This window comes from Chlamydotis macqueenii, chromosome 6, assembly GCF_036417535.1.
Source record: "Chlamydotis macqueenii isolate bChlMac1 chromosome 6, bChlMac1.mat, whole genome shotgun sequence".
In the NCBI taxonomy this organism is placed as follows: Eukaryota; Metazoa; Chordata; class Aves; order Otidiformes; family Otididae; genus Chlamydotis; species Chlamydotis macqueenii.
In genome coordinates this window covers 24,806,291-24,833,311 of record NC_141561.1, presented here as the reverse complement: position 1 = coordinate 24,833,311, position 27,021 = coordinate 24,806,291, and the positions used below count along the sequence as shown (strand labels likewise).

At 38.8% G+C, this 27,021-nt stretch overlaps 1 protein-coding gene across 2 annotated transcripts in view; it reads right to left on the bottom strand.

The window, feature by feature from the left end:
* Nucleotides 1-8,220: 8,220 nt before the first annotated feature.
* AGPS (alkylglycerone phosphate synthase) overlaps nucleotides 8,221-27,021 on the bottom strand; it is a 56,966-nt gene continuing 38,165 nt past the window's right edge. The window contains exons 14-20 of one of the 2 annotated variants that reach the window (XM_086750594.1): nucleotides 26,554-26,666; nucleotides 24,448-24,517; nucleotides 23,366-23,427; nucleotides 21,415-21,504; nucleotides 20,873-20,972; nucleotides 19,033-19,090; nucleotides 8,221-11,552 (exon numbers count right to left, since the gene is read on the bottom strand). In XM_086750594.1, the coding sequence (XP_086606720.1) occupies nucleotides 11,431-11,552; nucleotides 19,033-19,090; nucleotides 20,873-20,972; nucleotides 21,415-21,504; nucleotides 23,366-23,427; nucleotides 24,448-24,517; nucleotides 26,554-26,666 (615 nt within the window). In that variant the 3' untranslated portion in view covers nucleotides 8,221-11,430. Of the gene's footprint in view, nucleotides 11,553-19,032; nucleotides 19,091-20,872; nucleotides 20,986-21,414; nucleotides 21,505-23,365; nucleotides 23,428-24,447; nucleotides 24,518-26,553; nucleotides 26,667-27,021 lie in introns of those variants that run through there. The other variant, XR_015258890.1, reaches the window with a different exon arrangement.

Genomic DNA, 27,021 nt, shown 5'->3' with positions numbered 1-27,021 from the left:
AATGCAGTATTTTATTCACACTGAGCAAACTTGTCCCGATGCCTTAAAATGTATTGCACCTGCAGTCTTTTCTAGCCAGCACTTCATAGAAATAGGGCAATTTTCTGTTACAAACAGGTTAAAAATTGATTTTTGTGCTTGAAAGCAACTATAGTACCTGTGAAAGTAGTGACAAACCTTGCCAACCACCTGTGGATGGCATCGCTATAGATACAGTGCAGGGGTTTGGACTGGTCATAGCATGTAGGCTTGATCTATTACAATTAGTGTGTCTTCAAAGACAATGGTAATTGAAAGGGCTTGGCCGTTGCAGGACTGAGACCATAGTTCTGCAAACAAACAGGATGGAGAGAGAGAATGAGCAAACTACACAAGCAGAGCTAAATACTTTTTCTCAAGTCATTTTTCTGTTCCACTCAGGTGACTCTTCCTTTCGCATCCATGACAAACACAACATCCCTTTTGGGTACAAGATGCACCTCACCCACTTACACACCTGCTCCTTCCTGTCCTGCTCCAGCCTTCCTCACAGAGCACACTGGAAAATGCTCTTTTACAGGAACTACATTTTTTTTTCAAAAAGATAATTCAAAGATAATTCATTCAGAAGAATCCAGAAAGGAAACAAGGGTTCTCCCTCCTTACTCCAGCAGATCCTGAAGCAAGAGGGAAGACCCTCTATTTTACCTTCAAGTAAAGACGAAGTCAAGCAATACACATCAATGATCTCAACAGGTAATGCAATTCAATATAATCCACTCCTGCTACCATTTCTGCTGAAGTTCAGAGAAATAACACTCTGGACACTGAACATCATTAGTTAAGTAGTTAAATAATAATAGCTAATTAATAGTTAAACAGCCCTGATGCCTACAGACAGCATCCTTGCCCGTGTGGTCATCCCTTCTCCCTCATGCCCCAGTGCCACGTGCAGAGCACCTGGAGGGGCCCAGGTCCCCACCGACATGCGGGACAGCAGCAGGGGCTCTGCAGCTCAGGCAGCTGCCTACCCACGAGGGCTGGGGAGCCCTGGGAGCTGCAGGACACCTTGTGGGGGGGCAGAGGTCCAAGCCTTCCTCCTCTGCAGTGAAATAAGGAGACCTCAGGGCAGCCCAACATGGCCACAGTGCCAGATGGCGGCAAACTGGGGAGCTGTAATGAGCTATCTGTGGTTTCCTTTTTCCACTATATTTCCCCTGCTTTCTCCATGGCATCCCGAAAGAGAAGGGCATCAAACACACAAGCCACAAGCCACCATCGCAGTTGGAAAAACACAGGTATGCAACTTAAGTAAATATAACTCAGTTGTACCAATGAAATTGAAAACAGAGAAATGACATAAAAAGAACGTACATTATTTTAAATTGCAATTTTTTATACGTTCACTTTTATTGCCTCACTCTTTTAAAATAAATCCAGGACTTGATTTACTTTAATAAAAGTTTAATTTCACATCTTGGTTTCAGTTCTGCTCTCTTAATTTATTCTATGGCCAGCCTTCCGACAGGAAAAGAGCTAGAGCAGCTGGGGAGTTTTACAGGCAGGTTATACCCAAATCACTGTACTACAGGGGTTAAGAGCAAATTCAATTGTATCTTCCACTATATAGGAATGTTTTATTCTTTTCTTCTTCTTTTTTCTTTTTTAATATGTATTGTTTTGAAAAAAACAGCAAAGATTGTAATGGAGCCATTCTTCACATCCAAAAAATGTAAACACGTGCGTCAATATTTCACAGTCACATTTCAAAGTTGACAGAAATGGTGTACAAAAGAGGGAGGTTTCAAAGGCCAAACCCAGACTACATAATACACGAGTGACCTGCAGTGGCACCTTTCAGAAGCCTCTGCATACCAAGCAAAATTTGAATTACATTTCTTTTTACCTCTTTCTTCTAAAAATAGATAAATTATTTCAGAGCACAAAGGTAAATAACAATTACTGTCCTTGCTCCACAGCTGAGCAGTTGCTAACCTCCAGCTCATCCAACATACAAAAAAATGGATCCATTAGCAAAGTCAGGTTGGACACATGCGGGCTGGGTGCTCATAAACAAGGGCAGAACATTATTTGCAGAATGGTTATCATAAGCAATGGATGTAACTGCATAGAAGTTAAACAGCCTCTTTAGGTCACTCAGGACTCACAGGTCTCACATTCAAACACTGCCTCAGCACGTCTGAAACACAAGCAAACACCAAGATGCACCCATGGACGCACAGACGCACCTCAGGGGAAGCTGGACCCCACACAGCTACGCTCAGGTTTTCTCCTGAGCTCTCAATTTCCCTGGGGCAGACCTGTCTTTCCCACTCTGGGGCAAGGGCTCACCCCAGCCCCTCTCCAAGGCCCTGTCTCTGAGCAGGCATCTCAGGCAGCTTCATTTTGGCCCAAGGAGGAAAGCCTTTGCTGCTCTGCTGTCACCACCAAGCCTCTTTGACCACAGGGCCTCCTCAGGGCAAGGGCAGCCCCACTACAGATTTCTCCGTCCCTGGCCCATAGAGGCCATCTGCTCCGAGCCCTCCTGTTGCAATCAGCAGGCAATAAAATCACCAGCGTCCTCAGAGGGCTGGTATCCTCTTACCTCAACAGGGAACGTCCTGCCAGCCTCTCCTTGCTCTGGTCGTCCACGCTGCTCTGTGGAGAGCACCCGCTCGGAGGGCTGCAGCCCCACCCACCTCACAAACCGGGGCAGGGGCAGCCAGCAGCCCCTCACAAGCAGACAAAGGCTGTGGCTGTGGAAGAGGGGGCCAGGTGAGGCCCAGGCCCTGTCTCCCTCCAGGTGCCCCAATCTCCCCCTCACCTGGCACAAAAACACAGCTGAGCCCTGTTACTGTCATTGGGAAGGGGGGAGAAATAGTTTGAGTAATGTGCAGCAGGGAAAGGGCCAACCATCATCTTTCAAATAGGCCCTCAGATAGTGGTTTCTGTCTTCTTTCTCCTTTGCTTAAACATTCCCTCCCCAGAGGGAAGAGCTTTCCCCCTGTGGCTGCGAGGACGGGGGGTGCGTGTGCCCGTGGGTGGTGTGGTGGAGGCAGGTGAGATTTGCTCAGGCAGGGCTGGAAACCATGTGAAGGCCAAAGCCGCCTCTCTCAGGAGCATAGCCAGAGCAAAAAAAGTTTATCTGGAATACAATGGCAGGCATTTGCAAACGCAGAGAATTAAAACGGCCCTTGTGAGGCGACGCAGCTCTCCCCGTGTTGGACACCCACGCGGTCCAGCCTGGCGAGAGATCAGCAAACCTCTGCTGCGCTGAACAGCTTCCCAGGAAGGCAGCGTGCGCAACCCTTTCGTTCCTGAAGAGCTTATTTGCAAGCAGTGAGCAAATCCTGTCACTCAGACTCACAGCAGAAATGTAACCTCACAGTTACGATTCAAGATGCTAAGTGCTGGCACAAACGCATGGCTCTGCACGCACAGGCTAATGGATGCCAGCACAATTACTCCTGGAGACCCGTCCCTGCATTTTTAAACCTCTCAGCTTGCTGTTAAGGGAATTTCCGTTTAACTTCAGCGGTAAGTACTTCTGCTCCGGCTGCTGAAGGTCTTGCTGATTGCTATAGTGTCTCTGCCATTTTGTAACCCATTCCAAATGCATCATTCATCACAGGGCTCCCCGCCCCACCACTCACAGCTGGTTTAGCTTCACTGTGCGCTGGCTGGTCTGCAGCTGTAGTGTATCAGCATGTTGTTTTAAAACAAACAAAAGAAAAGAAAACTAAAGAAACACTTTTGCTCTTCTACCATTTTTTTCAAATGAGCAGATAATAATCAGTCTATCCTCTCTGCAACAGTGACAAGGATAATTTTGGTTTTAGTAAGGTAAATCACACTGCAATAGAGGCCAGGTGAAAGGACCCAAAGCACTGTAGCATGGCTGAGCAGGCCAGCCCACAAATGCTTGGCTCTAAACACCTAAATGCTGACTACCCAAGCCCAGATATGCAGAGGAGTCTTACATGAGCTACTGAAAAGAACAGGAAATAATGTCATGTTTTATTCATGTCCGCAGAGCAGCACACAGCTCTACAAATGAAGAGAGAGTGATTTCCTCTCATCAGCCTTAAGTACTAAATTGTAACCAAAGCAGCAGATTTGTTACCATCCTAAATTTATCATTTCTCTATAGCAACCAGGTCCCTTCTGCCTGGCAGTTGCTGCCAGATGTTCATTTCAGTGTAATTTAGCCATACATGTAAGACACTGGCTTGCACTTCCTTGCTCTGTTTTCCCTGTTAGCAATTCTCTTTGCATTCCGGTCGCTATTTCATTAGCAATAAGTCATGCAACAGACAGGTGAAGTTGTACAAAGAAGTTTTTATTAAGTGTGCTGATGGGGCTGTGCTGCCTGCTGAAGCTTTGCAGATGGACAGCCTCTGTGTTCCAGGCTGCGATGCTGACCTTCGCACTGCACAGGAGTAAAAGCCTTCTTGAAACCCTTTCTCCACTGCCCCTTGGGCAGCAGTCACTTATCGCCTCCATCTAAGACTAAACCCTGCTTCCTCAGCCACGCACTGGGTAACAACGTGGAAGGACTCCATGCTTGTAAAGCTCAAGAAACTCTTCACCAGGAGAATGGTGAGGACTTTGTTAACAAGCATACAGACCCAGCTTACTGCTGACTTCTTCCAACATCTTTTCTTTTTCCTCTTCTCTCTCCCCAACCTCTTTCCACAGCTTGTTCTTGTTCCCTGCTGACTTTTTAATGCTATGCTTTAAAGGGATCTCGCCTCTTAAGGAGAAGGCTTTGAAGGTCCCTCCCAACCCTAACCATTCTATGATTCTATGATTGTAACTACAATCCATTTGAGGCACTTCTGTGCACATAAACTGAACTCCAACACCATCTCAAGGAAGCCAGCAGCTTCTGTTCTTCATGTTCCTGTGCTAGAATATGCTAACCTGTAAAGCTGAGCACAATTAAGAACTTGGGTGTAACATAGTTACAAGCATGAACAGAGAAAGACAAAGCCTTCATTTATTAACGACATCTTAACTTAAAAAAAAAAAAAAAAAAGCCTGACTGGAAGAACAGCATTGCCCTATACTTCCAGAAGCAGCAGTACTAAAAAGGCTGGTTTGCCTTGTCGCTGACCACTCACCAAAGTGTTTTAAGGGTCCAAGAAGAACTGCAAGTCAGAGCACACTGACCACTTGAAGTGGATGTACACCAACTAACATTAAGGTTTTTACCACACGGACTCTTTGGTATTAAAAAGGGTTAAGCTAAAATTTCAGCTTTTTTTCTTGCCAGCCCAAATTAGGGTTGGTGTTTTCCTGAAAAACCTGCAAGAATTTAATACATGGAGACTTCCATCTTATTTGAGACTTCTATCTTATTTGAGTTTGGCTGAAGCTCTCCATAAAGCTCAAAAGCTTTGGTGGGGACAAAGCGAGAAGAATGAGGAGCAAACTAAGCAGCAGAGAGATTGCATTTGCTCATTTTCCTAGCAAATTAGGCTAAACCCAGAATTCTGTTCTAAGCAAGTCAAGAAACAAACTTTAAGTATACCTGAGACTATGCTCTAAGCCCATAGTGTGGTCACACCTAAGTCTTGTCAACAAGTGTCATTCTAAACCTGAGACTTTCATTCAGCATTCAGCTCACCCACGTCTTCCTCACGTTTGCTTTCTAACATTAGCCAGATTTACTTTCCTCAATGGCCAGCTTTATGGCCTCATCTCTGCATGTATTTACCCAGCTGCTATGTATTTGCTAGGTGAGCATGTGTGTCACTTCATGTTTCAGAAGGGCTTTTAACCCTCACCTCTGGGCAGCCAGGATTTCCTGCTCTGCAGCAGCAGGAACAGAGCGAGACAGGAAACACTGCTGGCTGCTGCCACGGGCTGGGAGGGAGAAAGGTCAACGGCTGTGTTTGGACCTTCGCATTACTCCCACATCCTCAGGCTTGTGTCTCATCAAGGTTGCATTTATCAATGCCACGATCGATAACAAATTTATGAAGAATTGAACTTAACAAATTGCCCTTTGATGTTTTCAGTTATTTGCTGAACTTCATTTGAGTCCCTAACATCAATGCCATTCATTGTCTTCAAACTGCCTTGAATATTTTGTTGCTGAGCTAGGACTGACGGATGCAACAGCAACGCCAGATACCCATATGCTCAGAGCGTCTGTGTTACCCGTGGGAACAGAGCCAAGCCCTTCCAGCAGCCTGAACCGGGAGCAGCTTTATTAAGGCCCTGTCTTGAGACCATCCACTTTCTATTCTGCTTTGCAGAAGCATCTTGGGAGGTCTGCCACACTAGGACAAGCCACGTGATACTGAACAGCAAAGTTGTGACAATCATTTGACATTCATCATTGGAAAAATACAGTTTAATTTTAAAATGTGGGTTTTGAACAAACACATTTTTCACTTATTTCCTAATTTGATCTGAAGTCCTAGAAGCATCAACTTAAACGTTACATGGTTACAGTCACATCACAGGGTTTTGTCCATCATCTTTTTCTATACCTACCACTTCACTGCTGTGACCAGCGCTTCCATTTTACCCTTTAGAAGACTGCTATGATACTTTATAGCACTAAAATAAATAGATTCATTTGAAAGCTGTTACAGCCCCATACTTGGCGACTACTGCATACTACCATGAAGGCAGAAAGAGGCCGAATGCTTCTCAAATAGGAACATTACAGTGCAGTTTCTGAACAGTCAACTGAAACAAATTTAGCTTTATTCTGAATCAAAATGAAACATTCATAAAGTTTCCTATAAAAAGTCCAATGCTTTCTTTTTCCAAAGTGCAAAAACAAAGTCATAAACAAAACATTTCACAGCATTTCAGTAGAGGTACCTGTTATTGCAACTTATATTGGTAAACACTGTAGGTAACAACAAGATATAAAGTATTATACCCCACATATTTTTGAAACTGAATTTATAATCTCAAAATGACAGCACTAATATTTTTAAAAGACAGGCAAACATTTTTGAAAAATGTCCTTGACCACCTCTGCTCTTAAGCACCACTGCAGACCTTAAAGCTGAACATGAACAAAGCAACCACCTGCCAATTCAGCTCTCCATAAAGTGCCTAGGGAGCTTTCACCTAAGCTAAAGGTAATGTGGAATTCAGCGTCAGTGCTGGGACTACAAAACCATAAACAGTGAGCCTATAGTATTTACACAGCTGCAAGTTCAGGTCCAACTTTTCATAAAACTTACTTATTTTAAACAAAGGGAACACTCATGGGATCGGGTTGTCATCCTGAGACAAGTAAGATCTCTTCCAAATTGAGGCTATCTAGATCCAAGTAAAAATACTGCATTTTGATGCTGTTAATAGAAGGGAAACAGAAGTAAAATGCTTGACTGCCAGGTAGTTTTCTCCTTCCTGTGAACAATCACAAAAACTTAAATAATATTGAAAAATGGTTATAGTTCTACAAATTAAACCGTATCATTACTTCTCCTGTCCCATGCTTACTACGACTTCCACAGTTTTTGAGTAATATTCATTGAAGAAACTGTATCAACATAAGATGATTCAACAGCTCTTTCAAGAAAGATGTCATTTCAGCCATTTTAGCTTAAAGGGCATAAACACTTTATAGCAATAACACAGATAACTGAGAAATACACCTCTTCTGCTCACATGTAGTGCGTGCTTGCACACAGAACTTTCACGCAGATCCCAGGACCTGTAACAAGCTTTTAAATGAGACATGCATGCAACAGCAGGAAACTAAATACCTGTTGCAACAGCTTAACACACCAGGTCTTTGAAATATCAGGAAGTTAAATAAGACAAGGTATGCTCCTGTATTACATTGAGAGAACTTTCCAAGAGCAGTTGAACATAGTCCCCTTGCTGCCCAAACAGGGAATACTGAGGTGAAATTTCTGAACCAAGTAGGCTGGTGTTCAGGTGTTGTTTCACCCTTCCCTGGCTGATATTCTCTCATTTTCCTATTTTGCTCCACACAGGATACAAAAGCAGAGCTTCTATTAGCATATATTTACAAATTCAGTCTCATTTCTCTCTGCATGTGCCAAAGCCTTCCTAATAGTTTTCCTTAGTAAGAGTTCACTGCCAAATTAAAATGAACCAGAGATGACAAGTTAGAATATGTTTGTGTACTTTCAGCACAAAACCATGTAATTGTTTAGGCCCATTTTCTTTTTATTAATAATACAAGGTTCTATAATCTCTTAACAGTACAACTGAAGTCTTACAGTTAATCTCACACTAAAATGACAAACACTGTTTGGCTTTATTTGCAGAAAGTTAAATTACAACCTTGATAAACATACATTTCCAAGATTGAGAAGCAATTTGTGTTTTCTGGATTTCAGTGCTAGTGTATCCCTGCCTTTGAAATTCGTTTCAGTTAATTAACATTACTACGGAAGAACTAGTTGGCCTGGCCTCTGTTCACAGCTGTAAGGCAAAGATGACATCTCTAACTCAACCAACACACTGTAGGTCAAGTCAAGAAGAGACATGTTTTTCTTTGACTGTAAGATTTAAACTCTGGATCAATTTTAACACATTTTTAATAAAAGTTTATCTAATGTAAATACATTTTGCAGTCAAGCCATACTCACTCTGCACCTTTCCTCCTTCAAAGAGAGCAGAAGCTGTGTAACTGGAAGTCACAACAAACTTAATTAAAACTGCTTGTAACTTACATATGGCCAAAATAGTCAAGCAAATGAAAAAGTAATGTGTTATGCCAAGATACACTTCTGATCTGCATGGATCAAACTCCATCTCCAAACAGGCTGCAGCTATGGGAAGTGACATCTTTAGAAAGTAGAGAATACAGAAGGAAGAGTGGTGGAAGACTTCAGTATTACAGAAAGGAAGATTTCTCTTAAATGGGTAATTATCTGGGTGGATCTAGTTCTCCTGAACTTGCATTGATTTTCTCTATTTTCATTAGGAATTTAAGTATGAACTTAAAGAGAGTCAGTAATACATGTGTTTCAACTGCAATTTCACTAAGCTCTGACCAGTCCATAAGACAGAAAAACATTTAGGAAGATGGCAATCCGGTGGCTTTTGCGGGAGGGGGAAGAAAAAAATCCATTACATTCGTAGTTGATCTTTTCCTCAGAGTTAACCAGTGACATTGCTTTGGAACCCTTATAGCCTGTTATTTCACCTTCCCATAGGACAACTGACATGCAGTAAAAATATTTACATCATTCTAAATCACTTCAGAAGCCAGTGGCTATTTAAAGGTTAGAAATAGATTTTGCCTGTGTAATTTCAATATGAAAGAGGGATGAGGAAACTACAGTCTGAAAATTAAGAATTGCAAAGGATGTTATGAAGTTGTGTAGTACTTTCAGTCAAAACCTTAAAGAGACTGGTATTACTGAGCTATGACTACTTCTTTTAGTTTGTGCTGTCATTCTGCAAGAAAGACTTCACATACTTTCCTACAAAATTGATTCTTCATAGTTAGACACATTTTCATTGAGGCACAAAAACACTCTTCATATTTACCAACTCCTGGAAAAGTCTCTATTTCAGAGTGATACATTTCAGAGTCTTGAGCAAGATGCCAGCTGTGGCCATGTAGTCCCCATCGTGGAGCATGCAAGACAAGGAAGTCCCCTGCATAAACATGCACAGGTTCACTTTGCTGAGATACCACCGTGTACTTAAGGAACACTTAACCACATAGTGATGAGTAACTTCCCTGAAACAGACTAGGCCTACTGTTTTGGTTGCTGCTGAAATACGAACTCTGGGGGCCAAAACCAAAAATATAAGGGGACAGATTTCTATGTTGAAGTGTTGTGAAACAAAAACCATTCAAAATAAATCTAGCTGCACTGCAAATATCACATTAACATTCTGTTTTGTGGCCTGCAGATCATAAAGTTTTCCTTAAGTACGTTGACAGCATGCATTTTAAAGTGATGGTTTGAGTGTTCATGGTTTTTTGATTAATTATAGAATTGAAATTAATCTTTAAACAAGTTCAAAGTTGTCTGATATGCAGTATTTTCCAAGCACTTTATATTCTTTTTGGTATATTACCAAAACTGAGAGCTAATTAGACAGTATTCTAAAATTGTTTAAAAACAAAAATGCAATTTTACCTTTTTATCCTCATTAAGGGTACTACCAATACAAAATGTGTCCAAACTGACACTATAGAGCTGTGAAGCAGTTGGCTAGAGAGACAGTATCCTCAAAGGACAGTCTGTATTTTTTTTCCTATCCTATGCAATCATATACATTAATTATCAAAAAGTTGGATAATTTGCCTTAAGAAAAGAACCCACCTTAAAAATGGATCATGAGTACTGACATACTTTTAGTTTGTTTTACTGATTAAGATTCAACTTTCAATGTAAAAATGCTTACTCTCATATGATACTGAACAAGAAAATACTTCATTTTCTTTGAGTCAAATGGACAATTAAAATTGTGGCTACTAGTGAAGTAAATAAATTATTCATAAAAGCTGTATGAAACTGTACAAAACTAAAATGGAAAATCTCCCCTTCAGGATGACAGTATGTTGTCCATTTAAGTGTTTATTAAATTGTGAGACTGTTTCAAAACACAGTGCTGGGCAGTTTAATTGAAATAGCCAAAACTTTTTTTTTTAAACTGAAAAAGATATTTTGCATCTCTGCAAAACAAACAAAACAGGAGCAAAAACCATACACACTAGGATTGAAGTACAGACGAAGGCAAAAGTTTTGCTACAAACCTGTTTTGAACATACAGTGAAAAACGTCTGTTGTACAAAACTTAGTGACTGACTGACGATTAATTATCTTGACTGAAGATTATCCCAGCAATGCAAATACAACTCAGAACAGCTCAATTGTGTAAGATTTTTCCAATACTACTACAGTGGGAGACCACTGAGTTTTTAGAAGTGGTTTGTCTTACATTGTCTCTTTGGATAAAAGCCTACATTTGTACTTTAAGTATTCACTGGTTACAAGTCTGTTACATACTTAATCCTTCAGCACAATGAAGTACTCCTTGGTGTTCTCTCATCTGTCTCCTAGCAGCTTTCCTTTAGCAAAAAGCTGGGTTGAGCAGCTGCTTCTGTAGAAAACACTCTTGTCAGCCTTTGTTCTCCTTGCAGGGGATGCTTTAGTAAGAAACATCTGGCAGTATCCAGCATTACAAATACTGTCAGCTGTGTTGCCTAACTAAACTTGGAAAATCAAATTTGCATTTCCGGGTTGGTAATACATTTTGTACCCAGTGGGCTGTTTAAGAGCATTGCAAGTAAAAATCCATAAACATTAAAAGTGATGTTTACACTTTATTGGGGAAAGGGATAAAGGAGTGGCAAAAATCAAAGTTACTAGTTTTTAAAGTTTAGTCTGTTATATTTGATTACTGGGATATCAATACAATGAAAGTGGAGGAATTTAAACAGTAATTTTGAAGAAGTTTTAGTACATCATGTTGCGCAGGGCTTTATAAAAGGTTTTTGTTTCCAAAGATGTTATTGGGGTCCACATATTCTTTAACAGATCTCAGCATTCCCAGGCCAACATCAGAGATGCTCTCCTTCATCCAGCGCTTCCGCAATTTGCCTACTGGAAAAACAAAAACAAAGTGTTTCAAATATACAGCAGGATTCTAGGAGCCAATCAATCTTGTGACCATGAATGAATAAACACTGTGTGATAAATGCTTTTATTCAAAAATGAGAAATGTTTTGCTTTATTTGATTTATTGAGCCCACTAGACTATCAAGCTCATTAAGCTCAGCATACTCCCAGAGGAAGACTGTGTTCCACACTGCCTACTTTCTTTAGAAACTATGAAATTTAGATGAAGCATAGGCTGAAATCACATCTTCTATTAAAACAGGGAATTGGTAGTAAGTTTTAAAAAGCCAAACTCATTTTAAGTAGGAAAGTGAAGAAGAGATTACTAAAATGCAGGACCTCACACCTCCTGATGCTTAAGTTAAAACATAACTCAATAAATCTAACAAACTTAAAACAATATTGGTTTAAATAGCAAAAAAAAAAATATTTTCTAAGGAGAAGGCTTAAAGCCTAGTTTTAAATCAACAAAATAGCTTATTTCATTCAAAAACTTCTACACAGGCTGGTAATTGCTCATACCATTACACAAGAGCTTAGTTTCCCATGTAAAAATGGATATTCACAATATATACCAAATATAAAGCAAAGCTGAAATCCCAGCCATTTGAGATTTCATTAGTCTCGCAATAGTCCTGTTAAATGGTCAAACGTTCACATAGTAATTAACCAAATCATCAACTCTGGTTTAACAGATCATTCAAAACAAAGGATATTTTTTCATTAAGCACACTATAGCATTTAACTTGTCAGCCTGAAACACAATCCATTTGTCAGTATGATGCAATATAGTAAAGGTTTAAGAGACAGATGCTTTAAGAGTATCTGAAGCTAAATTCAAGCCATCTTTTGTGCCCCATTCTCAGGGTAACCATCAAGCTGTCATCAGAATAATAAATTACAGGGACACCTCTGGAGAACAGAGTATATTTGTTTATACCTTAAGGAATACCAGCTAGTCACAACGCCAACTGAAAAAGCAAATAATATGAGAAAGAATGAAATTTGCAGTTTGCTAGAAAATAGTTATTAGCAGCATGCATGTCAAGAGGAAAGATCATAACTGAAGGACAAAAGAATGTCATGTGGGAGGAACTGGTTGTATTTTGCAGCCCAGCTCAAGGAAAAAAAAAAAATCCATAAATATACCATCACTACAATTTGACTGTCTGTCTGAGCAAGTTGATGTAGCTGAGTTTTATCTGGGGATACTTTAATACTACTAAAAAAACCCCAAACAAACAAACAAAAAAAACCCAGAAAACAATCATGGATGTAGCTTGACCATCACCTCAAGTCATGCTGGCTTTTACACAAGCAGCTGAAGAACAGTCATTACCATTCTCAACGGTTATCTGTAATATAGTTTCAGTGAATGTGTCCTGTGGTTATGGATGTAATTGTCCTGAAAAGACTGCAAACAACTGCTCCAACAAGATGGAGCACATTAGAATCACAGCAGGATGCCCAACAGCTAGCATGTCTGCCTCTTTTACACCTCCAGTAATAATGCAATTCCACGAGGAACTGAACTACTGTTTGAGCAGCACCAAACAGGCGTTGCATATTTAATGAAGTCGCTCACCAAGTGCTGGAAAACAGAAGGTGCTTGGAGTGCATCATTAGTTCTGTCAAAGTGATAATTTACACATCTATCTTGTCAAATTTTCTATGGTTTATACTTTTGCAATAATAAATCTAACATACATTTGATTAGTGAACTGGAAAGAAAAAAAGCTGTACTACAGTTACCAGCAGTCCTTCACAAACATGTTTAGTGAAAAGATTTTTAACCCCTTGATAACAGTAGGTTAAGCCCCTGCTCCAACTGTTCGTGTCAGTAAGGAACACATGGATTTTTCAGCTACTCAAGTTTTCATAGCAGAGTTAACAAGCATTGAAGCAATCTTGCTCTTAGAATTCTAAGCTGGTTCATCCAATTAAGTGGAAAATAGACCAGGTGAAGGAAAGGCTCTGTGCAGATGAGAGCAACATTTAGAAAAGCAACATTTATATTTCTTTCACTTCAGGTTAGTGCTACCCTGTAAGTGTTCATCCGCCACTGGACGATACAATTAGCTTCAAGGATGAGAAGGGAAAAGGAGGAAGAAAATGCCATAATAGTAAAATACGTTACCATGAACATAAAAATAATTCCAACTAACAAAGTTGCTTAACTTCACTCTAAGCCTAGCCAAAGAACAACTTTGGGCTCAAGGAAGCCTTGACTTCCCCAACAATAAGAGGTCTCAATAAGGGCTAATCCTACTATGGACTAGAGAAAAGCACCTCTCCATTTCTAGCCTAGAGAAAAATAGACCTTTATAGTTTTAGGCCTAGATGATGCCATTTATATAGAACTGACATGAGACAGTGCACAGAACTAGATTTTACCCAAGCATCTACCACTTATGGGCTCTCAGCCCAGTGTACTTCTCAATTAAAACCAGATCAAATTCACCTGACTCTATATGCTATATCGTAACATTATTAATAAAGGTTCTCAAAACAGCATAACATTGTACAATCAATTTGTCACAAGTCTCTACTTGTCAACTGAGCTGTACACACTATTACACATACAATCCTTGTTGTCTCAACTGGAAACAAATAACAGCCCTTCCTTCTTGCATCTTCTTCCTCTGAAGACACCTAATCTTGCACCTTAATTATGCAAGATGAAGCACAACAGAATTAGTTTTTAAGTTTTACAAGTGGCAATTGCCCTGTTCCTGATGTGTGCTGAGCAGTCTAATGCCTTAAAACACTCACTGCTAGGAAGCCAGAAGTCTTCAAGCTGAAGCCCAGTCTATTACATAGAGTACAAACACCCAAGCATGACGGAGGGCCTACTTCACACAAGTACTCCAGACCAGAAAGCCAAGAAGCTTGTACAGTAGGAACTTTCAAAGACAGTCCAACACCAATTTTAGTTTTGCAGTATTTTCAAGTTTTATCATCATTATAGTCCATGTATGAAAGAAAAACATGTGAGCTGGATAAGTAACTTTCTTCTAGTTCTGATACATGCTGGTCCAGCCCTTAGCTGGTTTCACAAGATAAGTTGTTCATGCTTCTGGTGCCCTTTTAATCTGCTAGGGAGTAAAATTTACTTCGGTGAAGTGCAACCATGTTCTATGCTGCTCCTGTAGAACTCACCATTTGAATACAAAACAACTAAGCAAACATGCAGCAATATTACAGTCACTGCCAAAAATGACAACAGTTTCCCCGTGTGTGGTTTTTCAAAGAGCAGGAGATTAGATGGACAACACATACCTGCTGGCCACAAAGACAAAATGGGAGTACAGCTCTTCTGGCTCATAAAGGCTACACTTGCTCACCTTTGAAAACGCATCTGTATGGCTGCAAGAAATCTGGCTGCTAAGGATGGAACCACCAAACAGCAGGCAGCAATTGAACAGTCTTGTCAGGAAAGTTTGTGTGTAGCTGATGGATCCCAGAACTCACTCTGCACCCAAGCAGAACAGATCTATAGCAGTGTTTAGTCCCAGTGGAAACAGGCTCTAGTGGCACTGCACATGGCTCTAGACTTCCTCTGCTCCAGCCCTTTCAACTTAGAGAGGCAGTTATTGCAGAACAGTAGCTCTGCTAAAGGGCAGTAATGGGTCATAAGAAGGATGAGGCTCTTCCAGCTGTTGCACGCTCTTCCTGAAGCTGGTTGTCTCTAAAGAAAGCACCTTTCTGCTCTTGGAAAATGCTTAATGGGTTATTACTCTTCTCAGAGAGAACTCTGCAATACTGAGAAAGGTCAGTGCATTAATAATACTGTGGTAGTGCTGGAGTATACTGGACCAGTGTACCTGAAGTCTACTATGTAATTAACACTTGACATTACCATAACATCTTGCACATTTTCACGTGATGTCTAAACATCTTAAGTATTTCCGAGCTCTGTATGGATGAATCAAAGTCCTTTGCATTTATTTGGTGGAAAATGCACTCTCCTATTAAGACTTTGAACAGACCAAGGAGGAAAATACAGAGTAATACGTATCTGTGTTATTTTATTACTTCACATAAGGTTACTCAATGTCTGACTAATGTCACAGTTCAAACTCATTCTAATCAGTAAAGCAAGCTCTAGTTTTAAGATGAAAGTATGATCGGTCTCCAGTGCTTAACTTAAAGCTAAGAAGATGTTTTTCCTGTATCTTCTTAGAGGATAAGAAGTGTTCAATTCTCTCCTTAAGGGAACTTTATAATTCCAGGTTTTGTACTTTGTGGGGGTTAATTACTGCAGTGTGTAGCTTAAGCAATAACTCTCAAATCTAAAGATACTCACTGGCCAGGAAAGTGGAAGGATCAAAGCTGTGTTTTAAGATGTGCACTAACCTTTTCTAAGTGTAGGACATAGTCAAGGCAAGGTAAAAACTACCATCAAGACTGTAAAAATCTCATGAAATGAAGACAAGGAATGCTACAACTAGGATATCCAGTTCCTGAATACCTTACAAAAACTTTTAATACTTCACAAATTATGTCATAGCATTAGTTAAAAGGGATAAAGAAGGCATAAGAAACCACTTCAAAGTTACACACTAAAAGCTACTTTAAAACCCATTAAGAAGCTTTTCAGCAGTTTGTTTAGAACAAGTTGAGTTAGAAACAGATCTACCTCATTTAGGTAAGATTACCCGGATAAGAAAAATCTGATAACCTCCTCTGTAAGGATTAATTTCTGATGAACTGGAGAATAGCTGATGTATTTTGGATGTATTTATTTTTACAGCAACACATATACCTCAGTTTCTTAAGTGTAAAGCTGTTCATTACATAATCCAGAAACATTATCAAGTGTTAAATACTAACATTAAAGTAGAAAAATAATTCCTGACACTTACCAAGTAGATTTAAATATTTTAAAGTCAAGAGTGAGAAAGACTTCAAAAAGAAGACAATTTGATTAAAAGGACAAAGTGATTTAAGTTGCAGTCAGATATCCAGATAAATCTGGATATCACATAAATGATATCCAGATTTATAAAGACAAAAAAATTCCAGATATTCTACCCCAAAATACAAGTAATTGTCACACTGAAAGGATAAATTCATTACATAGATGCATATGTCTGGCTCTGCTACAGCTTCTTGTGTCCATGAGATACTTGCTGTACATGGCTGCTATTGATACACTTCTGAAATGTCTTTGTTGCAATATTGTCACTTACATATTGCAAGATACGATCTTAATGTAATCCATTAACAAATAAAAGTTATGCTTCTTACAAGTTTTAAGTCTCAAAAGTCATGGGCGGGGGGGGTGGGGGAATCTCACAGTATTGCTACCTTTAGTGAGTCTTGCCTAGAAGTTACAATATTTTTCATTAGCCTGAAGGGAGGGGAGGAGAGAAGAGATATTGAGATTAAAATAGAATCCAAAGTCTTTCTGAAGTTACTCTTCAAAAAACTCAAAGTATCATGATTTCAGTTCTCACTGTAGATTGTAGCTATGTGTCTACCTGCAGTTAGTACTTCCCCAGGTGTAAAGTAATTTAGAGCTTTACACATCTCAAACTGTCATATATGACCACTTCCTCACTCAAGGAATGTACAAAGATTGACTTAAGCAGGCTTTGTATTTCCTATAGCCTCAAGTCCCAGACTACATCTGTTTTCTTTGATACACAAAACCAGAGTTAAAATAGCTCCATTTATCACACTGTGATTGTAGGCAGACAAACCAGCCTGTTTCCAGATAGTGAAAACAACTGTTATTAATCACAATTACAAGACAAATACTAAGAGAAATTACACCAGTATTTTCTTTTACCCCACACAATAGACAGTGCTAAGAGTGACAAGGCCTGAAGGTCAGCAAGTAGAACTGATACTTTTAGACTAATTCTCAGCAGCACACTTACTTAACATTGGAAAAAGATGGATCTTTAATATCATACACAATGATCTGTCAGATACAAACACTCAAAGTAGAAAATATTTATCAGTATAACAGGCAGTCACGCATACAACAGGAGCATAAGAAGTCTAACAGAAATCAAGTTTTCTGTATCTGTGGAGTCAGAAAGTTCAAGTGTGCAAGGATTTGAAAATGCTACATAATTTTCTTGTTTGACATATGCTGTAAGCAAGGTTTCATATGGTGAGGGCAAATACATCCAAACATGTGACAAGCTCCAGCTGCATGCAAGTTAATGGATGAAATGCTAGTCACAGTAAAATACAGCTGCCACAGCAGGGGAGAGCATATCAAGGGGGTAATTCCACATCTCATGTGTGAGAATTGACCGGTCCACTATACCACCATATTAAAGATTTAATCAGAGGACAATAAAAGCATATTAAACAAAAAATACTGAAACTGTTCTCACTCATTTTATCATCACCACACATCTTTCAATATCCTGATATTGCTAAAGCAGAGTCCATTTCAGTTTCTATCACAAAGCTAGATGTTTGAAAACAGCCCTAGCTAGAAGTTTCAAGTTCAGGAAGTCACCAACATGTTTTAAAGCATAGCCCTTTAGTTTTCCCACATACAGAGCTTTCTTAGAATTACACAATTTTTATCCAGCCTTAAGCCATTAGACTTCTTCCTCTTTGCTTTTATTTCTGTGGCCACATAATGCCCCAAGAGAGCAGAGAAAAGAAATGCATTAAGTTAATCAGGTTAAAGCAGCTAGCTACACAAATCAAACTGCCTTCACAACAACTCTTTCTGACATCCGAGCTCACAGCATTATACAGGACACACGCAATCAAATTAGGCTGGGTATGTGGGAAAAGCATATGTAAACCATCGGGTATATGAAGTTTCACGTATAGACGACAGTGTTCTTAATATTAAAGCACAAGATACTAGCCTCTTTGAAAGCTAACTCAGGACAACTCATTCCCAAACTCAAAAGAAGAAACTGATTAACCAGAAGTTAGCAGACAGCAAGCCAGTAATATCAATACTTACATAACATCAGTTATGCAACAAATGGCAGATTGCAACACAAGCCCAGTTTAAAGTCACTAGCTCTACGCAGATACTTTCACTAAATGCTCTGGAATTAGGGCTAACAGCATTCAACTGGCCACAAAGGACACTGAACTGTCTTGAAACTGCAAGACTTCCATTTGAGGTATTTGTAATTGAATACACATCTGCACAAGGTTCTGTAGAAGTTGCTAAAGACAAACCAATCAACCACATTTTGCGGTTCTCAGTCTGTAGACTTCTTATCAAAGGTTTGAAGCTGGTGCTTGTAAATACATCACATTGTGTGACTTCACATCAAGCAAGCCAGGTCCAGGGACACTTCCCCTGGAAGTCTGGCAAAGGGCCGAGAATTTTCTAGAAAGCATCTGAGGAGATCCCTTTCACCTAGTAAGTTCAGCTAATGCCTGTGAAATATTTTTCAAAGTTCTATTACAAACTATTTTGTATATTCATTAGTGTTTATCAGTATCAAAGAGACTAATATTAGACTATTACCTCCATGGTGATGTGACAGACTTCCTCCATTGGCAAGTATTTCTTCTCTAGCAGCTCTCTAGATTGGAAAGAGAAGGTGTTTATTCAACACCAAATGCACAAGATTTTGTTTCAGTGAAATGTTTGCTATTGTACTTATTTACACAGGTGTATGAGAAGTTTCATAATTAGGGTACACAATACAGGCAAACTTTTAGTTCAAGTCTGCAGACAAATGTAAGTGGGAATTTTCCAAATAAACATTATCAAAGCAAAGACATTTCAAATGGTATCTGTTACAATAAATCTATTATTCCAGAACGGAATATTCTAGATAACCTCCCCCTTGCCGAAACTAAAATAGTCTAGTGGCTGGGATGCTTATCTGGAAGATGGGTAAGTGCCTACTGAAAACAAAATTGCAATAAAAGAAGTTTGAAAACAGGCTCCCCAGAGTGATTCAAGATCTTTATCCAGACCAGAGTTTAGATCCAGATCTCCAAGATTCTGGTCAAGGAAGTGAGGTACTTTACAACTGACAGCCCTTTCATGGCTGAAGTTGGTGGCAGAAAACAAAATTTAGATTTTTATGTTAAGAAATATATGAATGCTTTCAAGCTCTAGAATCTTCTTTCCCATTTGAGCTCTGGTTATAAATAGCTAGACAGCTTAGAAGATGTAATAAAGAAAGGTTTCCTAAGCACAAGCGCTTTTTTTCCCCCCTCAAAAAAGTAGTTTTTTAGGAATAATGTATATAACCATACCTATGTAGTTAGAGATTTTTTTTCAGTCTGCCACAGATTGCATATACTTGGTTGGCAAACTCACTTTGTTAGGTTAAATTTAGTCACCTACAATGGAAGGCATGCATGCAGGTGATCACACATGTAACCAATTCAAATAAGTGGTAATGTCTAAGTATTAATAAAGATTCATTAAATAAGCACTCAAGTATTACAGTCTCCAATGCCCTAGATTCAACAGCACGGCAACCTCAGAAGTTGTAGACAAAACTTTCCATCTACTTGCCAAGTTCAAGAGAAATTTCTAAAGAATAAGCATGAGAAGAATGAGATTCTCATTATAAATATAGACTATCTCCACAGTCCTATTAGCAATTTTCTGGAGCCTAAGTTTGAGCATATGAACCAAAAGGTAGGATGAAAAGCAGTTTGGCCATAGTCCTTCTATGTCTAAGTAGTACATCTTCAAGGTTACAAGGATATTAGTTTCCCTTAACTAGGCAAGTATAGTGTTTCACCAGCCAAAGTGTTAAAGCAGAGTTATTCCAGAGCTTTTTTGTAAGTGTCGAAACAGCTTACAACTGGTCTAACACAGCAGACTTAGACCAGCACTTATCGAGGCCTAAACAGACATAACCACAGCAGTTAATTCTCTGAAACAGCACAAGAGACACCCTCACGTTAACTATACTCTATGTGCAGCACATAAAGTGCTATGATCTTGACAGTTTTACCATATATTTCAAAGATTAATTGAAAGAAGTAGCTTTGTAAACAATGGAACTAAGGAAGTCGTTTCCCATTGATTTGGTTTTATGGCTGATAGTTTCTGCCATCCAAGAAAAAATCCAGTTCAAGCTTTCCTATACTTTCATCCTAAGTATTCATTTACTAAATGAATAAATAAAATAGCCTAAAATAGCCACCTGCTAGTCTTTCCTCTAGTTGGTGCACTATTACTGTGCACCTTTTTCCTTAGCTGCTAGTGATCAATGCTTTACAGACAGACTTTTGAGATCTTTCGTGCAAAATTCAGTTAGCTTGGCCAATGGGTTCAGCATATATTACGGGACACCAGCTTCTCCCCCTCCCTCTTAACTATTTCTTACATGCATTACCTCAATTTGTTCATAGACATGAATAGGATCACTAATTCCTCTGTAGTTAAAGGCAAAGTAGAAGTAGACACATGCACCTGCATCATAAGTCTGTGTCACCCTGTTGAAGAGAACTGCATTACAAACAAAGCTTTATGGTATTAAGCCAGCCACTATGCAACATTACACAATTCAGAAGTTTATTATCTTACTTTAAAGGGTAGTATCTTCTTAAAATAGTTTTATATCCTTTTTGCTTATATTTTGAGTGACTCAATGCTAAGAGCTTCAACTCTCAAAGTCATAAGTCATTATACTTGACTCGCACACATATAAGGAAGAGTAAGTGTCAAGACTAATCGAGTCCTAGTAATCCCTTAAACTACCCACTCTTACATGTAATCCTTTTGCAAGCTAAAGAGGAAGGTCAAGATTACCAGCATTCGTAGTACCATCAATAAATGCACTGCCTACCGGCTAGCAAGTTTAATGATCTCTTCCTTAGTTCTCTTACTAATCAAAGATTCAAGAAAAATTATTCTTTAGGTTGTTGCATGGCTTACCTGCAGGTGGAAAAGGGAGCAAATTGAACACCCTTTTCTTTGCATTCTCTTACTATCCTTTCCTTTACGTTCCTACAAAGGTCCAAAACCCTGTAACAGAAAACATTTTAAAATATAAAGACTTAGTATATGATTTTATAAAATCCTAAAAAAAACCCACAACTTCAGCTTTGGTAATCTTTTTAAAAAGCATAACCTAGCAAAACAGAAGATTGCTTTCTAGAACCAGTTTTAACTAGCTTGGATTTTGTTTTAAGACTTCACTAGTATTGCTTTTTCTGTACTTCTGAACAGCAGGCTTACTCTGAAGCAGCATACATCATGAAAGCTCTTTTCCATAAGGAATAGGAGTCAAAAGTGTTCAACAGAAAATGGAGATTACTACTTCTGTATGGTTTTACTTACTTTCTCAAAAAAACAGCCTCAAATTTTTGGCAAAGTAGTTAACAAATATAGCTCACAGTAGAAAGCATGAGAATTCTAAGGCCTTATATACTCTGCTAATACTATACCTTCAGTATGTTGCAAGGCCAAAACTGGAGATACACCAGCTGTGCACTAGTTTGACAGCTTGAAATGTTACAGTTCTAATATGGCAATGAGCTACTAAACTTTTTCATAAGCCATACTTGTTTTGGTCTTTTGGTATGGTTTTTTTTTTTCCCCTTCTAGGGGAAACCCAGGTGCATCCAAAGTGCTAGAACAATTTTAAAAAGTCACTGTTATTCAAACAACCATTTCTTCAGTTAGATGTTCTCCCAAAGGTCTGCAGTGCTATACCGTACAGTTGCACAATTTAGATTAAGACACTTTACATAGATTTACAACTACTTTGCAGATTGACAGAAATAATATACAAACTAAATGTATCCATTTAGTGAATAAGTACAGCTAAATATTTTATTCAAGTTATCATTACCTGTCAGGAACAGGGTAACAGATTGATTTATGGAAGATTACATAGTTCTTGTGAGTGAAAGCAGAAAAAGGTTTTGAAAGCATTGACTTTGGTGAGGACAATTTTAAATATTTTTCTTAAATTCTTAGAAAAAAGTGTACTCTTTCATGAAATGAGGGAGAGGCAAAACAAACTGGTGACTAAGCAGTTAGTATACTTTAAAATCTATAAAGCTGAAGTAAAATAAAGAGCAATTTTGCTTTAAAGTTGTCCTCAAATTTCTGCCACCTATTTAAGATACTACGCCAATTTTCAAAGCAGAGGCTGGAACTTACCACTTCCACTAAATTCAACAGCAAGGATACAGGCTTGCCAGTTTAAGTCATCACTTTGCACACTTTACACTTTGCATTAAATACTGTAAAGCTTTGATTCACATCACGGGTCCTACTTCAGAGGTTTCTGGCTTACCAAATGGGCAGAAACATCTGAAATGATTTCATATATTAAACTCTGTTGTGGTGAAGTGTTTCTCAACAACAGCTAACAGATAAGATAAGCTTAGGAAAAAGATCTTAATCTTAGGCAAAAGTTTTCTTTTCAGTTTTCGTTATCCTGTTACTGGGGAAATAAAATACTACTTTAACTATATTTAAGTAATTTTTTTTGATCTTCACTACAATCTTTTCTACTTGAAATGCACTGCTGATCCCACACGTATGGCTGGTCATCACATAATATAGTTAATTGTCATCACTGTCCAGCTTTTAAACTGGACAATTTCAAGTCCTGAATTTATTACAGTAAGCTAACTTAAATAGAAACACTACTAATGCTTGCATACATTACATGTACAAAATCCTGATACGTAATTTACTAGCTACTTTAGCTACAACATACAGGTGCAAGACTTGAGGCACATCAGGGAGCCTCCAATACACATAAGGCCTAAACTGAATTAAGAAATTAAGTTTCCCCATCAGCAAGCATAAGTTAGGAATAATTTGAATTAAATCAAGTTTTAAGCAATTCCAAAGAATAATCACAGTTTACCTATCCCAAGGAACAGATGTCTCAAATGATTCTCCTATTACATAGTAATCCAGGCCCAGGTCCTAATAAGTAGAGAAAGGAAATTATCAGTAACATTCAGCATCAACATCTGGGACTCCAGTGTACACTACAAAGCTAACACTTAAGCAACTTTAGTTAGTTTGTATGAGAAAAACAGAAAGTATTTATCAAAAACACCCATCTGTCCCAGTAACATTAGTTTGTAATTATGGAAATAGAGTAGCTCTTCAAAGATACAGATGATAAACACTCTGATGTCATGGCTATAGTAAGATAACTTGTCAAACTGTCAGTATGCCTAAATAATCAAATATTTGTATCACTACAGCATCAAGCCAAGATCTGCACTGTGCTAACCAATATAATACCTAGTAGAAATATTTATTTGGAATATAATTCCTATCTAGATAAAATAAAGACAAATATTTTGCCTATTTTACACATAGCTTGCTGAAATAAAGGGAAATTCAGTGGTTTGTCCCTGACTATAAAAGCCAAAACAAAACAAACAAACACCACACCAAAAAAAAAAACCACAACAACCCTATCACTCAGGATGTTCATACTATTCTAAAAAAATCTCCCAAACAATAAGACTAAAATTCTAATAACAGCTGCAGCAGTTCAGATTAGAGGGCCATTTTCCTGGAATTCTGATTCGAACTACAGCCATAAGCAGACATCCTAAGAAGAGTGAGAGCCAAGTGAGCACGAGTAGTTCAAGTACTCTCCCAGCCTCCGATTACATTCAACCTGTAGATTTATAAGTCTGATATGGTTTATTTAGTAACTGCAAGTGGATTCTCCAATCTAATTTTCTCTACCCTTTGTTAGAAACTATTTTCCTAACAAGTGCATAAATTAATGTTTTAATGGTATTTTGCAGATTAAGTTCCATGAGTAAACACTAGTCAAAAATTGAAGATACACAGCCTCTGGGAGAAGTTTGAGATATTCAACACCTCAATTTAATCTTAGAGAAAGCACCTTCAAAGACACACTTCTATATTTTGTTACAATAATTAACAGAAATTTCAGCAGGCAGATAAAAGGTGACCCACCCGAAGGTAAGCAATGACAAATGTCAGCATATATCCTCTCTGTCCATTATCTTCTCCTGCTGCCAAGCCACTGCAATTAACAAGAATTTAATTAAACTTCCCAGCAAAGTAGTTACTGGTTTACAAAAATAATTAAAAAAATAACACTTTGGTTATTAAACACCTGCAAGTATAGCTTTCGAAGCTGTGCTACAATAGTTGCAAATAGTAGGCTCTCTTTTCACTAGAAATGAGAAGTTACTTCAGACCAGACCTTTAACTCTTTGCACTTCTTGCACTTTTCATTCCATAATTTGAAGAGAATTCACACCATCTTGAAATACCAAAATACAAAAGGATTCACAGTTGAAGCCTCTTCTTGCATATAACATTAAATAACTAAAATGCTCTTTAAGATCAAGAGCAATGTTACACTCTTGAACATTAGCTAGCTGCTAACATGAAATCCCACTTTTATAAGCCACTTTAAGTGGCAGAATGAAAGCACAACAAAAACACAAATTTCAGAAAGGATAGCCTTGAAATTAATAAAACAATACTTATGTATATTTAAATAGTTGAGACTAATGCTAGCAATAACTTTCTTAGAAAGAAAAAGGTGTATTTTTGACAAGTCACACTTTTAATCATGGTGACATGGACAATGGGATACAGTGCAGCCTCAGCAAGTTTGATGGTGACACCAAGCTGCGTAGTACAGTCAACATGCTGGAGGGAAGGGATGCCAACCAAAGGGACTTTGACAGGCACGCCTGTGCAAATCTCACAAAGTTCAACCAGGCCAAGTGCAAGGTGCTGTACATGGGTTGGGGCAATCCCAAGCACAAATACAGGCTGGGGAGAGAATGGGTTGAGAGGAACCCTGAGGAGAACGACTTGGGGGTGTTGGTGGACAAAAAGCTCAACATGAGCCAGCAACGTGTACTTGCAGCGCAGAAAGCCAACTGCATCCTGGGCTACATCAAAACAAGTGTGGCCAGCAGGTCGAGGGAGGTGAGTCTCCACCTGAATTACCACACCCAGCTCTGGAGCCCCCAACATAAGAAGGATGTGGACCAGTTGGAGAGGGTCCAGAGGAGGGCCATGAAGATGATCAGAGGGCTGGAGCACCTCTCTCATAAGGACAGGCTGAGAGAGGTGGGGTTGTTCAACCTGGAGAAGAGGAGGCTCTGGGGAGACATTATAGCAGCCTTCCAGTACCTAAAGGGGGCTTATAAGAGAGAGTAAGAGACACTTTTTAGCAAGGCCTGTAGCAACAGGACAAGGGGTCATGGTTTTAAACAGAAAGATGGTAGACTTAGATTAGATGTAAGGAAGAGATTCTTTACTGTGAGGGTGGTGGGGCACTGGAACAGGTTACCCAGAGAAGTTGTGGGTGCTCCATCCCTGGAAGTGTTCAAGGCCAAGTGGGATGGTGCTTTGAGCGAACTGGTCTAGTGGAAGGTATCCCTGCCCATGGTAGGGAAGTTGGAACTAGATGATCTTTAAGGTCCCTTCCAACACAAACCATGCTATGATAGCTTTATGATGTGTGTTTTCAATCACACTTAATCAAAGCAGAAGGACAGAAACTACCTGATCATTACTAAGCCTGCGACTCCAATGAATGTTTTCTGTTTGTAAGAACACAAAATCTGTGGGACAAATTCACTGTATTGCTTTAACTAAACACAAACTCCTCTTCTAAACAAGCTTCTTGTATTCATATGCTCACATCAATTCTGCAAAGATTTAATATTACTCTTATGATTTTGCCTTCCCTTTCTGTAGTTAAAATAAAAAAGCTCGTATGGCAAAACAAGCAGCTTCCATAAGCAATTACAAGGGGTAGGTTCCGTTTTAATAACAACAATTCTATATTTAGTCAAATACTTATTTTTCTGCAATACAGACAGTTGAAATTTGTCAGTAAAGTTACCTATCAAGAGTTAGTACAAAGCATATTTATCAAAGGGAACATTCAGTAGCTGATTGATTATTGCCACTTCAAACTAGTATGGATATGTTCTCAATTTACAGTAATCACTTTAAAAATACAGTAATCCTAATTTTTCCTGGACAGTTAACTCTCAGCTTCATATGAAAAAAGTTATTTGAAAAGTATACCCAAACTTCGTGGCAATATCATAGACTTGCTTTTCATGCTGAAGAACCTTCTCTCTGTCACCCTCAAAGAGCAACGTAGCTACACACAGTACGTTGGGATCAAATCCTTTAAACTGCAAAGAGAGAAAACTCTGCATTATGTCATAGTCTATGTCATAGGATACAAGCAACAAGCTTTTACCTTTCAAATGCACAGTATGTGCTCTGGTTAATAACTGCTGTTACAACTAAGAGGAAAAATCAGGGAAAACATCTTTCAAAAACTTACTCTCGGAACAATTTTTTTTCCTTGACAGAATAAACATTCACAAGCCCACTGAAATAACACCATAATTTCTCCAAATATTCTTGTTTCCTGCAGAGCTAGAAGAACTGGCAAACAACACCCTGTGGTGATACAACATCCCAAGAAGCAGTGATACTTGTTGCCAACTACAGAAGCAATAGATACTGCTGACTAGGATTGTT